The sequence below is a fragment of the Globicephala melas genome, chromosome 4 (assembly GCF_963455315.2).
Source record: "Globicephala melas chromosome 4, mGloMel1.2, whole genome shotgun sequence".
Lineage (NCBI taxonomy): Eukaryota > Metazoa > Chordata > Mammalia > Artiodactyla > Delphinidae > Globicephala > Globicephala melas.
The window spans coordinates 95,900,161-95,918,104 of record NC_083317.1 but is presented as its reverse complement, the minus strand read 5'-3'; the positions used below and the strand labels follow the sequence as shown (position 1 = coordinate 95,918,104).

Sequence of the window (17,944 nt, the reverse complement as noted above, 5' to 3'; positions counted from 1 at the left end):
CTGGTTGTACCTGTGAAGGCAAACTGGGTGGGAACAGGACAAAGGGACACATGTAGACTACCACATGCATACATGCATGCATGTATTATCCATTTTAAAAATAAATAATATTTTTAACGAGAATAACATAATGCAACCTCAAATCCTTTTTATGGACAATGTAGAGAATAAAATTAAGAAATAAGAAATAGTTTATTAGACTTCTGATTCAAGGAACAAGGCAGATTGAACTAATACATCCACGTGCCCAAATGCACTCACTGAAATGCAAGATCAACATGAAAAATTATAAAAATATATAACTGAACTCAAAAAAGGGGAAGGGAGGGGGAATTCCCAGGTGCCGGAAAGGAAGAAACTCAAAGATGTAAGCTCCAGCTGACACCAAGGCAATCTAGGGAGATACTGGCCCACAGAGATAGAAGACCTGATTTTGAGCCTATTTCAGGGAGGACCTAGAAGTAAAATCTGTTTTGAGCCAAGATCCTCAAAAGAGCTCCTCAATATGTGAAAAGGAGCTGGAAAAGCTCCACCTATGCTTCCTGAGAAGCAGCAAGAAAGGTTGCTATCTGTCCTGCCCCAGGTGGAAGGAGAGAGGCTCTTATGAGAATCAAAACTTCAGGTTTGCACCACATAGGGGTACAGAATCCATATTCACACTACCTGCACAGTTCCATAATATATCCCAAAACATTAGCATTTGTACCAGTCCGGGACATTTGTTAAACTGAACAAGTGACTGGAGGAGGCTGAGTGAAAGCTATACAGAAGGACCTCTCTATACCGTTTTCGTAACTTCCTGAGTCGATAATTATTTAAAAATAAAAAGTTAAATAAACTGCATAGTGGGTACACAAGTTGGTTAACTAATTATATTTATCTGTATCTTTTAAGTATTTCTTAATTTTAATAAAATACTTAAATCTGTATTTGGGTGCGTTGGGTCTTCGTTGCTGCACACAGGCTTTCTCTAGTTGCAGCAAGTGGGGGCTACTCTTGGTTGCAGTGCACCGGCTTCTCAATGCAGTGGTTTCTCTTGTTGCGGAGCATGGGCTAGGCACGTGGGCTTCATTGGTTGTGGCGCGTGGGCTCAGTCGTTGTGGCACGCAGGCTCTAGAGTGCAGGCTCAGCAGTTGTGGTGCACGGGCTTAGTTGCTCCATGGCATGTGGGATCTTCCCGGACCAGGGCTCAAACCCATGTCCCCTGCATTGGCAGGCGGATTCTTAACCACTGCACCACCAGGGAAGCCCTATCATTCCTTCTTAAACCAGCTTCTCCTCAAATGGCCACTGGCATCTTCTAAAAATCCCCCAAGACAGACTAATCTGGAAATCATCCTAACTCCTCCCTCTCATATAACTCACACACAAAATCAGTCACATGTCTTACTGTTTCTACACCTTTATCTTCCTCAATTTCATTTTAATTTTGAATCACATAGTTTGAGATTCTGAGCCCATAGCACTTCTATCTACATTGCTTCAACAGCTGTAAACTGATCTCTCTGCTTGCAATATTGTCTCCTCTGACTTGCCAGACAATCTTTCCCTAATTTTAATTAATAAATATTAATTAGCCATTTAAAAATCTTCTAGATAACATTCAAACTCCCCTAACTACCTCTGCAGTATCATCTCCTTCCACTCCTCCATACATACTCTTCATATTAGCCATATGAAGCTATTTGCAGTGTCATCATGTCTCAGGCCTCTACGGCTCTGGTAACAACTCTGGACTGAACTGAGCATCACCTACCCCCATACCCCACCTCTTCCCCCTCTATGTAGTGTACAACTCTCTCTCAAAAATCACCTGCTAAGCTTTTTCAGGCATCCCAACCCCGTAGTAGAACTGACTACTCCTCTTTTGCCTGTTATCTTCCATAATTTCCATATTCTTCTAGCATAAACTTCTGTCTCACTCGTCTAAACAATAATTTCTTTAAGGGTGGGGACCATGTGTTATTTATCTTCATATAACCAATATCTATGAGAGTGCCTTCATTCAATACGTTTATTAACTTAATGAATGCCATGTTATTTTAAGGCATACTTCATACTTTAAATGTAGTATATAAGTCTATCACAAAGACTGAGCGTGTGTGTGTGTGTGTGTGTGTACAACAGCAAGAAGAGAAAACAATTCTGGTCTAGCCCCTAACAAAGCAGAGCGAAAATGCAGATCGTGTGGTGATACTAGTTCAACTCTACTTTTGATGTGCTATACAATAAATTATTAATAAGCACCCCCCCAAACATATTCTTTTTCTATGCCACTCCACAAACAGGTATCTTGGATAAAGCCTTGCTCCAAAGGTTAAATCACTTAGCAGGGTAAAATTGGACCAGGTTTTCTGACTCATATATTGGCATGCAGGGTGCTTTCCTATACTGTGAGAGCTTGTTAATTTGGGTCACTCTACAGTAATAATGCCTTGGCAGTTTTTCCAGTCAGTGATTCTTAAAAATAAAGGGGGGAAGAAAGAAAGAACGATACTCTAGTAAAGGATAGACCACACACTCTTTAAACAAAAACATACAAGTTTTTTAAAAAACTGACTGGCTGATAGCCAAGTGCCTGAGAGTGCTCTGTAAGGAATAAGGAAGTAGAACAAAAATTACAAATAGAATGCTTTTTTTTCCTAAACAGGAAGTAAGAAAACTAAATAGTAGCCTCCTAGCCACCTGCATTTCACTTCGTCTAAGTTGTGTGATCAAAGAACAAACATCATGTTTATTTTTAAGTTCCAAATGGCAAGTGCCATTCCAGACTGCGTCTACTAATGAATGCCAAACCCACGAGGGCAAGGCCATCAGTAGCCAACTCTGCAAGAAGTCCCTTCCTTTCCACAACTGATATGTCTCTCCTCTATTTTCTCCTTTGCTCTGCTGACCTGAACCAGATGCCTTCAACTGTTTCCATTATCTTCTCTGTCAATCCCATCTCAACATGCGTAATTCCCTTTCATTTTAAAGCCTCGGCCAATCCTGTCGTCTCACACCTCAAGCCCCACACTCCATAAAGGAACTTACTCCTTTAGCCCTATTGTTGGAAGCTCTCTCCTTACTGACACTAAGAGCCACCAAAGAAAACCACATCTGCCAAGAAAAGCCATTTAACTCTCAACCACTCCTTAGTGCCTCTGGCCCAGAGTACTCCCTAGAACCAAAGCCCATGTGAGACCCACTGCTGCCATGTAACTGATCAGAATCAATCAGGTATATCTACAGAGAGACATGGTACACAGACATTAAAAGGCTGATTATATCTGTATTCAATGGCATGAAAATATCTTTATGACCCACTGCTGAGTGAAAAAACTGTAGAATAACATGTAGAACATAATCCACGTATACAATTACATACAAATATCTGCATGTATGTATATATACATTCCACACATGTGAAAAACATGTTGAGAGAAAGATGTCTGCACTGTATACACACACAATAATGCATACTCATAAATTTGTATCTGATTAGATTTGGTATAGAAATATACACATACACACACACACCTGGAAGAGCAGTCACCAAAATGCTAAAGGTGAATAATGCCTACTAGGGGTAAAACTTGGGAATGATTTATATTTTCTTTTCCAAAGTTTTTGTCATTTCTATGTAGGTATTAACTTTAGAATCAGAGAGGAAATGATATTTTCCTTTTTTTATATTTACTTCAGTATATTGTTTTGTTTTTATCACATTAAAGCAGCATATAAATTTTCTTGCCTCATTATTCAGTGGGAATTTATGCAATTCAAATATCTAGAAGTGTTAAATATTATATAGAAATTTCAAATAATAATATCTACCCATGAAGGATATCCTTTTTAAGAGACCACATATTTTTAACAATGAAATGAAATAAAATGCCTACCTATTTATTACAGAAAATCATTATTTCTACTTTCTGCAATACAAGCTGTAAAAACAACAGCAAAACAAACAAAAAACAACTTCACAACCTCCCAATTGTGTTCAGATTTTGACACCCTAAAAAGAAAAGTTGCAATGCAGAAACAGTTAAAATATTGGAAATAACTGTCCAGCAACAAAGATAGTTATATAAGACAAACTGCAGCCATGCTGTGCACAGTAGCTCAAGTGAGTGAGATAGAAAGCTCTGAAGACACACTGTTAAGTGTAAAAACAAAATGCAGAATACCTACGTGTGTTTACAGTGTATTAAAAAAATTGTGTTCTAAACACATAGGCACACATTTCTTTATACTATATATGTCCTTAATGCATAGGTGAAGATCTGACGGGATATCCAGCAAACTGAGAAGACAGAAGGGCTGAAGGGGAAAGAAGGCTGAAGGTGACGACACTTTTTTACTTTACCTGTACTATGGGAATATTTTATAAGAATGCAGTAAAACTGCTCATGACCGGACAAATACGCAGACTGCAGTGTTATTTTAAACTGCTATTAAGCTTTGAAATAGGTTTCTAACAATCCTTGAAAACAATGAGTTTTAAAACTTAAAATACCTCCTAATATTAATAATAGAGGATAAGTACCTTGGTTTTAAGCAAGTAATTTTCCCCCAGATAAATTCATAATGAATCCATTTGATATGTAGTTGATCTGATTTAGACATTTTTAGAGAAAACTGATCATTTATAAGGCTCTTGATCTAAAAACAATCTCATTGACCTAATATACTAATATTCCTAATATTCCTAAGAGTATACTCTTAGGAAATTTTTTTTAAAGAGAATTACTAGATATAAAGATACGTAACATTCAATGCAGGTTTATTTATAATAGCAAAAAAAGGGAAAAATTAAAACTGCCAGCAAGAGGAAAATAGGTAGAATATTATGTAGCCATTAAAAATCATGTTTATAAAACAATAAATACTGAAGATAATGGTCTGAGCACACCCATTTGCTTCTCCCTCCTACTAAAACCCACTGAAATAGCAGTTAATACAATAACAAAAAAGACTGGGGGAAAAAAAAGCAATTATACTCCAATAAAGATGTTTAAAAAACAAAAAAAAAGACTGGGGGTAACAAACATACAAATTTAGACTGTGGGACATTCCGTAAGATAAGTGACCTGAGCTCTTTAAAAAAAAAGGTGGGGGAGGAGATTTTTTTTTTTTGCGGTACGCGGGCCTCTCACTGTTGTGGCCCCTCCCGTTGCAGAGCACAGGCTCCAGACGCGCAGGCTCAGTGGCCATGGCTCACGGGCCCAGCCGCTCCGTGGCATGCGGTTTCCTCCCGGACCGGGTCACGAACCCGTGTCCCCTGCATCGGTTGGCAGACTCTCAACCACTGCACCACCAGGGAAGCCCAGATCTTTTTATATTAAAGGAAAATCGGGCATCCACATGCATGTGTGACCCTTAATTAAATCCTGGGAAAAGGTATTTTGGAGACTACTGAGGGAATCCAAATATGGGGCACATAGGTCAGAAAAACCGTGTGAATAGAGAGGAACTTAACAATTGTTATGGATAGCTACATGAAGGGTACACAAGGGTCAATGCTTACTCTTTCCATTTTTCTGTGGGTTTAAATGTTTTTTCCAAAAAAACTTGGGGGATTAAAAGAACAACATTAAACAAAAAGAAAACACACATACAGCAAAGCGAGAGCGATAAGGGTACCATCTGCATTTCTGTAAGACTTAAAGATGAGATCATACTGAAGGAGAAAACAGAGAGAAGGAAGCTCTCTGTAGTCCAGAATACAGGAAGAAACAGACCAGAGTGGATTTAGTTAGACTCAGAATTTAGAGGTATGAAAGCAGAAGTAAGAAGTGGGGCTAAAAATTGAAGGATTATCTACAGGTCTGTCTAGAAAACAGTCTCACCAGTCACAACCCCACCCCTCTCCCATACAGAAGGGGTATCGAGACCTAGAAAGAAAGGACACTTCTCTTTAAAAGTCTAAAAACTGCCACGGAAAAGCTAGGCTTCTAGAGTGGGTACTGGTACCTTGAAGTAAAACCCTCCTTATTCCGAAACTGCTGGCTCACCAGTCTAATGGCCAGCTTCTAACCTGCACACCTTCAATTCTAAACCTGCCAAAGATATATCCTTACCACTGTCATCACCACTGCTATTCCCACATGCAAATACAGAAATCTTAATCGGCCTTTCCACTAAGGAAAGGGGTCTGCTAAGGAACAACCTATCTTCAAAGCAGTGGAAGAAACCCATGTTAATTAATTTATATAATCATTTACTCTTAAATATAAGCAGAAAACCAAGCATTTTAAGGGAAAACTTCTTCTTCTTATAAGAGAAAAACCAGCAGCATGAAAAAAAAGACAAAGATAATTTCTAAGGAACATAAATTATTTAGGAAACAACAAAAAAAAGAGTTTTAAAATCTGATAAGTATCACAACAGAGATCTAAAATATTCCAGCCATAACAGAGAAATAGGATTCCAAGGGAAAAGAATAAGAAAATTCTCTTAGAAATTGGAAATACAAAGGCTGAACTAAAATTTTCTTTTAAATGTGAAACGAAAGGATTAAAAAAGAAAAGGGTAAGGAAATATGTCACAACAGAATAAAAAGATAAAGACAGAAAATGAGTAAAAAGCTAAAAGAAGTAAAGGATCAATCCAGAAAGACCAATATCCAACTAAGGAGCTCCAGAAAAAGAGAACAGAGAAAAATAGAAGGAAATAAATTTTTGTTAAAACTTTTTTAGTTTCATACACATGAACATTAAGTTTCACACTAATAGAGTCCAAAAAGTGTCTGAACTCAATGACATCTAGAGAGCCTCATGAAACTCCAGAAAAGCTAAAGAAAACAGGCAAACCCAAAAGACTGAAGAGAAAAAGTACCAATTAGTGATAATAAGACAAAATCAGCCTTTTCTTTGGTAATACTAAAAATTTGAAAACAATGGTTTCAAGTTTCCTAAGAAAAATCATTTTCAATATAGAATTTACATACAAATAATCATTAAAAAGATATGGGGAGGGAATTTTTAGGACTACAAAGATTCCAAATTTATTTTCCATGTACCCTTTACAAGCAAGTTATTAGAAGATAACTCCAGTAAAACAAAACTCCTATCACAGTGTCCTTTGACTATTTACATGTCTGTAGACTATACCCACTGTACTCTAAGACGTTTGTTCACTTTGGATTCTTGACACCTAACACCACGCCTGGCATCAAGTAGGCATTCAATAAGGAAATATTGGCACAGATTATCCTCAGGAGTGTGGGAGACTAGCAAAGAATCCCATTCAGGAATGAATCCATGAAACTAAGCTCTGCTATTTCAGGAACATGAGCTCAGGATGAGTCCTCTTCTCTGCAAACTCCACGTATTTTTTAAAGCTCAGCTTAAGTCCCGTACAAAAAGCCTTCTTCAACTACTCCAATCCCCAAAGATCTCTTTTCTGTTAACTCCCATGGAATTTATCACTTGATTATATACTGTTATGTTGGTTACTGTTTGATATGTCTAGGCACAGTTCTTCAAATGTCTATTACTGTCTCTGAGGGAAGGGACTTTGACTCATGTGTACCCCCAGGGCCACTAGCACAGTGTGGGACAATAGGTAAACCTGATTAACTGGCTGCCTGCTCATAACTAACAACAAAAGAATCTCATCACTGAGGTCAGGACTTAGACTCTCTTCCATAATGCAGTTTCAGGCAATCAGAATATATCCTAAAATGATTCTTTGCACTGAAGATAAACCACTTGCGGTACCAAGATAACCAAGAATTAAAATTAATACGATGCATTACATGTTCTAGTTGATGATTATAATTAAACTTCATCTTTCAACAAATATTTATTACACACCTACTATGTGATAGGCTAAGTCCCTACAGAATCTTAGATTAACATCTAAACCACTGGTTCTCAAATTTTTTTTTTTTAATAGAACCCTTTCTTCACACACCATCTTATTCAGAACTCCCAGATTCAAACAGATCACAAAACTGTTCTGTCTAAAGTTTAAGGTAAGGGGGCTTCCCTGGTGGCGCAGTGGTTAAGAATCCACCTGCCAATGCAGGGGACACGGGTTCCATCCCTGGTCCGGGAGGATGCCACATGCCGTGGAGCAGCTAAGCCCGTGCACCACAACTACTGAAGCCCCTGAACCTAAAGCCCATGCTCCACAACAAGAGAAACCACCGCAATGAGAAGCCCGAGCACCACAACGAAGAGAAGCCCCCACTCGCCGCAACTAGAGAAAGCCCAAGCGCAGCAACGAAGACCCAATGCAGCCAATAATAAAAAATTTTTTAAATAAATAAAGTTTAAGGTAAGGCTCAGAGCCCTATCTATCTTAGTCTGCTCAAGCTGCCATAACGAGGTGCCACAGACTGGGTAGCTCAAACAACAGAAATTTATTTCCCACTGTTCTAGAGGCTAGGAAGTCCAGGACCAAGGTGCCAACCAATTCAGTTTCCGGTGCAAGCTCTATGCTGGCTTGCAGATGGCCACCTTCTTACCTCTCAGCAGATAGAGGGGAGATCTCTGATGTCTCTCCTCTGATAAAGCCACCAGGTCTACTGGATCAGAGCTCCACACTTAGGACCTCTTTTAACCTTAACCACCTCCTTAAAGGCCCTGTTTCTAATATAGTCACATGCGAGTTTAAGGCTTCAACATACGAATTTGGGAGGGATGCAATTTAGTGCATAGCACCATCTACTGAACCTTCTCCTTGATCTAGGCCCAGGGACACATGGATGAAAAGACTAAAAACCATCTAATTAGACAACTTAATTTTACATAAAACCAGGGTGTAAGGAGGTTAAATGACTTGCCCTAAGTCACACCACCAGTCAGTCACAGAATTAAGACCAGAAGCCAGGTCCCTTATGTCCTCAAACTTTCTCTCATAATATTCTACAATTGGTAGTAAAGTCACCATGTACTCTTCTGACTTGAATTGTCAATGAGATGCACAAGACATCACTAATCACCAGACCTGCCACATGAACTCCAAACTCATATATCCAACATCTACTCAACATCTATAGGTGGGTGTCTAACATACATCGTGTTGAAAACCAAACTCCTTGTTTTCTTCTCCAACACCTGCTTTAGCAGATTCTTCCAGGTGTTCAGGCCAAAATACTACAGTTATCGGTGACTCTACCTTTCCTCACATCTCTTATTCAATCCCTCAGCACATACTGTTAGGTCTATTTTCAAAACATCCAAATTTCTTTTTTTGGCCACACCATGAGGCATGCAGGGATCTTAGTTTCCCAACCAGCGATCGAACCCATGCCCCCTGCATTGGGAGCGCAGGGTCTTAACCACTGGACCGCCAGGGAAGTCCCAAAACATCCAAATTTCTATAATAAAATATTGGAGAAAAAAAATTCAGAATCTGGCTAACCACTTTTTACCATATCTACTGTCACCATCACGGTCCAAGCCCCCAATATCGCTCTCTTGGATTATTACAGGAACCACTTAACTGGTCTCCCTGCTTCTATCACTGGCCCCTAGAACTTACTCTCAACATTGTACCTAAGTTAAAGCTTGTGTGAGATCATGTCACATCCCTACTAAAACAGCTTTCCAGTAGCTTCCCAACTCACGCAGAGTAAAACCCAAGGGTTTAATAATCTCGTGATTACATTACAATTACCTCTCTAAAGTCATCTCTAAACATACTCCCACTCTCTCATTCCACTCCAGCCACACTACCCTCCTTTCTGTTCCTTAAGCATGTTTGCCTCCCTCACCCTCCTTCAAATGCCATTTTTATTAGCAATGCTTTCCCTTATCACCCTAATTAAAAGAGCAAATTCCCTCATCCCATTCCCCTTCCTTGCTTTATTTTTCTCTATAGAACTTACCACCATCTGACATATTATATACTAGTTTACCTGTTATCTATCTATCCCTAGCTCCATAAAGACAAGAGGTTTTATCTGCTGTGTTGCTGTATTCCCTGCACCTAGAATGGTGTTTAAATGCTCAATAAATATTTGTTGAATAAATGAGTTAATGTATGAATGAATAAAGTCATAAAACTAACTGGGCTTCAAAAGCTCATCTTGGGACTTTCCTGGTGGTCCAGTGTTTAAGACTCTGCACTCCCAAGCAGCGGGAACGGGTTCAACCGCTGGTGGGGGAACTAAGTTCCAACATGCCGTGGCACCCCCCACCCAAAAAAAAAAAAAAGAAAGAAAGCTCATTTTGTCTGACACCAGAGCCAGAAAGCTATCAAAAATAAGGTTTTTCCTTCTTGACAGAATAGTACAGTGAATTAAAGTCAAAACATCTGGGATTAATGTAGATTCTAGGGCCAAAAAACAGCAAAGAAAGGGAAAGGGAATGAGATACAAACAGCCTTTGAGTCATTTATAGACCTATGACTGCAATTTCTAGCCACATAATCCTTTCCAGCTGAAAATGCCCAAAGACTTAGAAAAGAAAGATACAGAATGATCGCTTACAATAAAACAAACAAATAAAATTAACCATAGCCTATCTATTTACATTTATGTATAGAAATGTACAGTAATAAGATAGGAAAGCTTCACATAAAACTTTGTCAGGGCAAAAGGGACTACTGAAATGGGATGTCACTTTTACTCTATATTGTCTGTACTGTCAGTATCTTAGACAACAAGAGTATATTCATGTTTTATTTAGACAAAATGAAGCTCTTCAACCTACTTCCTCAAAGATAACCACTGATTAAATTTGTTGTGTATTACAGATTTTCTTCCTACATAACCAGACAGACATATAGATATAAATTTTAAAAAATAAGTTAAATGATAGGAATTTTGTTTCCAGGAAAGTGGAATAGACATGCTTCTCCCTACTCCTCCCCCTAAGTATAACTAAAAATCCCGAATGTTACATATAAAATAAATGTAAGAGGATCCTAAAAGGTGGAGAAAAGCAGACTCCAGGACCCAGTGAATGATGTGCTTGCAAGCTCCCTGAGTTTCCTTTTTAAATCTCATATAACCCAAACATAAAGGTGAACAAGTCAGTAACCCAGAAACAGCAGTGGGTACAGACCAAAAAAAAGCTCCAATGGGCTGCTCTTTCTAGCCAAGGATCAGAAAAGGGACAGCCTAGCAACACAGAAAACTTTTAGGCAATAATTGCTCTACTCCAGCCAAACGCCACAGAGAACACTATGGCCCCATCCACATCCACATTAGCAAAGACCTAGGCTTCTATCCTCATCAGGCTGTAATGAGGCACCCGGATTCCACAAATCCTTCCAACAGGTTAGTGCCAGAGAAGGCCAGGTAGAGAGCCAAGACTTTCATACCAGCCAAGCAGTAAAAGATCACGAACAACAAACCAGCCCATCCCTGTAGTATCAGTGGAGACCACGTGGGGAGCAGTAACGCAGCATTCCTATCCCTCCTAGCCAGAGATACCTCAGTAGAGGCCTAGTGAGCCAGAATTCATGCTCACTTAGCAATTACAAGGAGCATCCCTCAGGTATCAATGGAAACCAAATGGGGAACCTGGACTTCTACCCCCAAATGGCAGTAAGGATGTGACAAACGCTCTTTCAGAAGCCAGCCAAAACAGAAAATTTAAATAAGATTCACAATCTCATAACATAATACTCAATATGTCCAGGTTTCAATCAAAAATCACTCATTGTACCAAGAACCAGAAAGACCTCAAGCTGAATGAAAAAGACAATCAATAAACAGATGCCAACACCAAGATGAAAGAAGTATTTTAATTATCTGACAAAGATTTTAAAGCAGTAGTCATAAAAATGCTTTGAACAAGCAATTATGAGCCCACTTGAAACAAATGAAAACATAAACTCTCAGCAAAAGAAACAGAAGATACAAAGAAAAAGCAAATGGCAATTTTAGAACTGAAAAATAGAATAACCTATTAAATAAGTTAAATGAGATGATATATTCTTGCTTTTTTCACCTAATAACTAATGAAAACCTAAGTCTCTTTATATACACACACATAACATTTTTAAGCAGCTATAGTATTCCACTGTATGAATTAACTATCTTTTAACTAATCCTCAATTACTGAACATTTGTATTGTTTATAATTTTCCACCATTACAAACCATGCATATTTGCATAATTATCTATGTCATAATTATCTCTCATATTTAGTCAATGACATCACTAAAAATCAGACTATGTGAAAAGGCACGCATAGTTTAAATTTTCATACACACTGCCAAATAACCCTCCAGAAAAGTTGTACCAATTATTATACATTCCCACCAATAGTGTATGAGTGTACCATACTTGCCAACAACTGTTACTGTCTCAATGTTTTTCCCTGTTTTCTAATTTGACAAGTGAAAATAGAACATTATTGCTATTTTTACATACATTTCTTTATTACTAATATGCTTAATATATTTTCATGTGTTTAAAACCCAAAAGTAGTCTTTCTTTTGAAAATTACCAATGCAGGTCTTTTGTGTATTCTCATTGTTTATCTTACTAATATAACAGAGCCCTTGGTATTTTACAAATATAAGCTGGGTGACATATATGGTGCAAATACATTTTCAACCATTTTGCTGGTTTTTAACTTTGTTGATTTTATTTTGCATAAGAGTTTTTAACTGGCTTAGATTTCATTTTAGCAAATCAAATTTAAAGACTAAATCTTAGTCCCACTAAATTGAAGTACAGACATCAACCTAAAGACTTGGTCCCAACTAGTTTTAGAGATAATCAATCATACACACACACACACACACACACACACACCAAAAACAAAAAAAAACACCACTCTCACTACTGGTAAGAGTCTAGAATTAGCCTTTCTGTTCTCATGACAGTAAAGAAGAGGATGCTGGCACCACTAAATACCTATACATTCAATTAACAATGGTCTCCTCCACATACACAGTTTCCCCAGGTGTATGATTGGACTTCTTACTTCGTTTTTTAAAATACAATATTCCATTTCCCCATTGGCATTCCACTCCTACTCTGAACCCCAACCTATCTGGCTGGTGACTTGACAACCTACCTTGTAGCCCTCTTATCTACTGGAGGCTGGACCCTTCCCTCATGTCATTCACTGTTATCGGAAACCTATTTCAAAATAACCAAAACTCTGAAAACCAGCAGACTGCCACCTGACGGCTCATTATTATCACTACCTAGAGATTTCTGCTACCATGCTCTGCCCCTCTTTTGGAGACTGAGCTAAATTTACTAAGCTACCTTGAGTATCATAATTTGGACTGCAAGTCCACTCACTTGATCTACTGCTCAGCTGGGACAGAAAACAGAACAAATGCTATGTATTATTCCCGTGTTTTTTTCTAGACATCTATTCTCCCTACTTCTTTTCCCCCACCAGCCAGGCACAGGTTCTGGCATTCTTCATCATACAAGGCTACCTGGTTTATGACAAGTAGCACTAGCAATTTCATAAAAAATAAGCACAATCACTGAAACTGTGATTGTAAAAGTCACATACATAAAATCATAATGAAACAAAAATGGTTTAAAAGGATACCTTTTAATAATGTGAAGGGAAAAAAATTCAGACCACATATCTCTATACATATATACCCTAATGCCATTCCAGTACTTCACAGAATAAAGAATTTATCTATAATTTTTTTAGCCAGTTTACCAGTCCTTTCCATAACTACCAATGTATTAGTTAACGATATTATCTGACATCAATATCGGTAACTATAGCATTAATGCTTAGGGCTAAATTACATTACTTAAATTTTTCATTTTCTTCAGTCTAACATTTTCAAGTCGTTAAGTAATTTCTTTCTTAACTAATTTTATTCACATTCCAGGATACTTCCATGCTAAAATGTAATTTTTTAATTAAAAATATCAGCTCAATAGCCCAAAAATAACTGTATGCTCATCATACATGTACTTAGTAAAGATCACAACCTTAACTAAAGAAATACAGCACAAGTTCATCTTCAATTCCTCAGCAATCTATAAACTATACTCCATTGGATTCAATTTTACAAAGCTTCAAAGTATTACCATCCTGGATCAGGAAAAAACAGCTAAAGAGGATGTTATTAGGTTAACTCAATGGTTCTCAACAAGGGGCAATTTGGCCCCTCAGGAAACATCTGGCAGTGCCTGCAGACATTTTTGGCTGTCACACTAGGGAAAAGAGGCGGGCATAGCCTACTGGTATCTAAGCTAGGCATGCTGCTTAATGTCCTATAACGCACAGGATAGCCCCCTACAAGAATTATCTGGTCCATAATGTCTATAGTGATGAGGCTGAGAAATACGGAACAACTGATGAAATCTGTATATGAACGGCACTGTATCAATGCTAAACTTCCTGAATTCGATCCACTTCATGTGGCTCATAAAAGAATGACTTTGTTACTAGGAAGTACATATCAAAGTTATTTAGGAGTAAAGGAACATGTCTCAACTTACCCACAAATGGTTCAGAAAAAGGTAACTGTATATATGTAGATAGAAAGAATGCATGATAAAGCTATGAGCCAAAATGCTAACAACTGGTGAATCTGAGTAAAGGGTATACAGAAATTTATTTTATTATTCTTGCAACTTGAAATTATATCAAAATAAAAAGTTAAACAAGTATTACCACACCTGTAAATTTCTTTTAACTGGAATACTCTGCACAATTTCCCAGTATATATGTGCAATATAACAAATCACCTTTCTTTTACTCCTTTCTCAAAATAAATAACACTATCTTGAATGGATACTTGTAAATTTGACCCACATAACTCAAGTAAGCATAAACTGGAAAGTAAAATTTCTAAAACGTGAATTGCACAGAAAGAGCTAGAAACATTTAGATGTCTACCAAGGACATGACATTCTTTAGTATATCACAGTAAAAGTATGACTTAATTCCCTGAATTATATGTTTCATGCTTTCAATGCACACTGAAAACTGCAATCATTCAGAATCACAGAAGATGTGAACACAGTCAGTGGGAAAACATACATAAGAAATAATACAAAAACTTTTTTAAGACTCAGATTTTCAGAAGTTTGACATTATTTCCAAATTCTTGAAATGTATCATTCTTGTTTCTAGACACTTGTTATTTCAATAATATTAAACAGATAAACAATAACAGTTTTGTAAATATTAACAGTTCACTTCTGAAAAGCAATAATTGAAAATTTTAAAACCAGGAAAAAATTTCGGGCACTTACAGATGTCTGGGACATACTTGACTGCTGTGTGACACTTCCTGTGGGGGATGTAGGTGGTCTTCCACTGGACAAACTTGCCTAAAATAATAAAATCTTTATAATATGTCTATAAAAGCCTGAAGTTAAAAACTTTCTGGTACCAGGATACCATAAAACCACAATAAAAGTCAAAACATCTATTTTACAGTTATTTTACAGTCAACATGGATTAAGCTTTAGCCAAACAGATTAAGAAAAAAAGAAAACACTGAACAGTGAAAACAGAAGACCCAAAGGCTAATCTTATTTTAATAGCCGCAGTCATTGTCAGTTTTACTCTACAGGTCTCAGTCTTCTTTGAAGTGAAATCACTACTCTAATGTTATGAAAAAGAAATTGGAGCTATATCAAGTACCAGTGGGTTTCGGTTTCCTTACTTGTATCATGTACACGACGTTATTTAAAATTACACTACCGAGAAGAAGTAACAGCTGGGGATGTGTTTATAACAGAAATAAACCTTTTTTCAGGTTCAGTCAACTGAGATTCTCCTTTGGTGAGGACATTTAAGATTAAATCTCACATACAGTTTAATTTAAATAAACAGTGCAATAATAATGAAGATCTTTTTAAAAACATAAGCATTTAATCATAAAATCATCCTGTTAGCAGTAGGAATCATGAGTGGATTTTAGAAAAGTGTACATACATATTTTTATACAGAACATTCCTGGAGGGATACATATTAAACTTTTAGTGGCCACCTCTGAAGAGTGGAAAATAGCAGGGGATATGGAAAAGGAATACCTCTATACTTTACCTCTTATGGTCAATTTTATACTGTTTGTTTTTTTTTTAATGAGTGTAAATTACTTATGTAATTTAAAAAACCTTTTTTGTTAAAATGTAGATAAGATTCATGTAACCCTAACTATTCACTGTTGTACCTAAAATTTTACACACAAAACCATGACATTAGTATAGCATTTCTGCAATGTAGATTAAAAAGCAGAGGGACAAAAGTTAGCAATAGAGTAACACATAAAACACATTCATTTGTTTTTAAACTAACCTCAATCTGGCAGCCTATTATATTTCCTTAAGAAAAAATAATCACAGGACACCTGAAAACTCTAAAATAATACCAACATATTTATTTTCAGGAATTATCTGCAGGTCATGTCAACTTTGGCCTCATAAGTTCTTAATTCAGTTCCGTCTCACCTGAACAGCAGCAAGGCTCTGAAGCTGGGAGCTGCTTAAGTGCTGCTGCTGGAGAGCTGCTGTGTGCAGCATTAAGTGCTGTTGCTGAGCGGCATACATTTGCTGTAGATACTGAGCAGCTGAGCTGGGAGGGCGGTGCAATGCCTGTTGAATTACCTGTGATAAGCCAATTGAACCAATGTCAAACCATAATCTTAACCATAAAATAAAGTATTAAAAAAGCAGCAGTTTAAAATTTCACTACTTTAAGAGAATGGAATTGAGGACGCGGGGAGGGGGAAGGGTAAGCTGGGACGAAGTGAGAGAGTGGCAAGGACATATATACACTACCAAATGTAAAACAGATAGCTAGTGGGAAGCAGCCGCATAGCACAGGGAGATCAGCTCGATGCTTTGTGACCACCTAGAGGGGTGGGATAGGGAGAGTGGGAGGGAGACGCAAGAGGGAGGGGATATGGGGATATATGTATACATATAGCCAATTCACTTTGTTACACAGCAGAAACTAACACAACATTGTGAAGCAACTATACTCCAATAAAGATGTTAAAAAGGGCTTTCCTGGTGGCACAGTGGTTGAGAATCTGCCTGCCAATGCAGGGGACACGGATTCGAGCCCTGGTCTGGGAAGATCCCACATGCCGTGGAGGAACTAGGCCCGTGAGCCGCAACTACTGAGCCTGCGCATCTGGAGCCTGTGCCCCGCAACAAGAGAGGCCACGACAGTGAAAGGCCCTTGCACCGCGATGAAGAGTGGCCCCCGCTTGCCACAACTAGGGAAAGCCCTCGCACAGAAACGAAGACCCAACACAGCCAAATATAAAAATAAGTAAAAAAAAAAAAAAAAAAGTATAGCATTGTCTAGAGTCTGTGCATGTACTTTAAAAAAAATAAAACTAAAATAAAATTTCACTACTTTAATGTTCAATGTCATATCAACATAGTTCTCTCCTAGTTACATATCACTAGGATTCACTAATCTGTACAAATTAAAGTTACCCAGTAGAGGCAATTCACAAAAGGAAAAAGTGCTAAGTAAGCATGTGAAAAGATCTTCAATCTCACTAGTAGTCAAAACTTACAAATTAAGACACTATTTTCCAACATTCCAATGGATAAAGACTTAAAAGAATACTACTACTACTGGAGAAACAGATACTCTCATACACTGTTAGTAAGAATGTAAATTGGTATAACCATTTTGGATAAAACTTGGTAGGATTTGCAGCTTGTGTAGCAAGGATATGTATACCCTGCAAGCATTACGAATATCAATGTAGATCAGTGCCATCCAATACAGCAGCCACGAATCTACTGAGCACTTACAAGGTGGCTAGTGCAACTAAGTTTTTAATTTTACGGAATTTTAATTATAATTTAAATATAAAATAGCCACATGCAGCTAGTAGCTACTATATTGAACAGAGCAGATATATCTATTAACAAAAAATTTCCAAATATATCATTAGGTGAAAAAGCAGGTTACTAAATAGTGTATAGAGTAAGATACGATTTATATTAAAATATTTTAAAGAATATTCAGGAAAACATTAAAAGACTACTGACGGGTAGCTAGATTAGAAGTGATTTTTACCTTCTCATTTG

At 37.5% G+C, this 17,944-nt stretch overlaps 1 protein-coding gene across 2 annotated transcripts in view; it reads right to left on the bottom strand.

The window, feature by feature from the left end:
* PHC3 (polyhomeotic homolog 3) overlaps window positions 1–17,944 on the bottom strand; it is an 84,346-nt gene that overhangs the window by 60,933 nt on the left and 5,469 nt on the right. For both annotated transcript variants that reach the window (XM_030863799.2, XM_060298424.1), the window contains exons 3-4: window positions 16,340–16,495; window positions 15,137–15,214 (exon numbers count right to left, since the gene is read on the bottom strand). In XM_030863799.2, coding sequence (XP_030719659.1) covers window positions 15,137–15,214; window positions 16,340–16,495 — 234 coding nt within the window. The remainder of the gene's footprint in view (window positions 1–15,136; window positions 15,215–16,339; window positions 16,496–17,944) is intronic.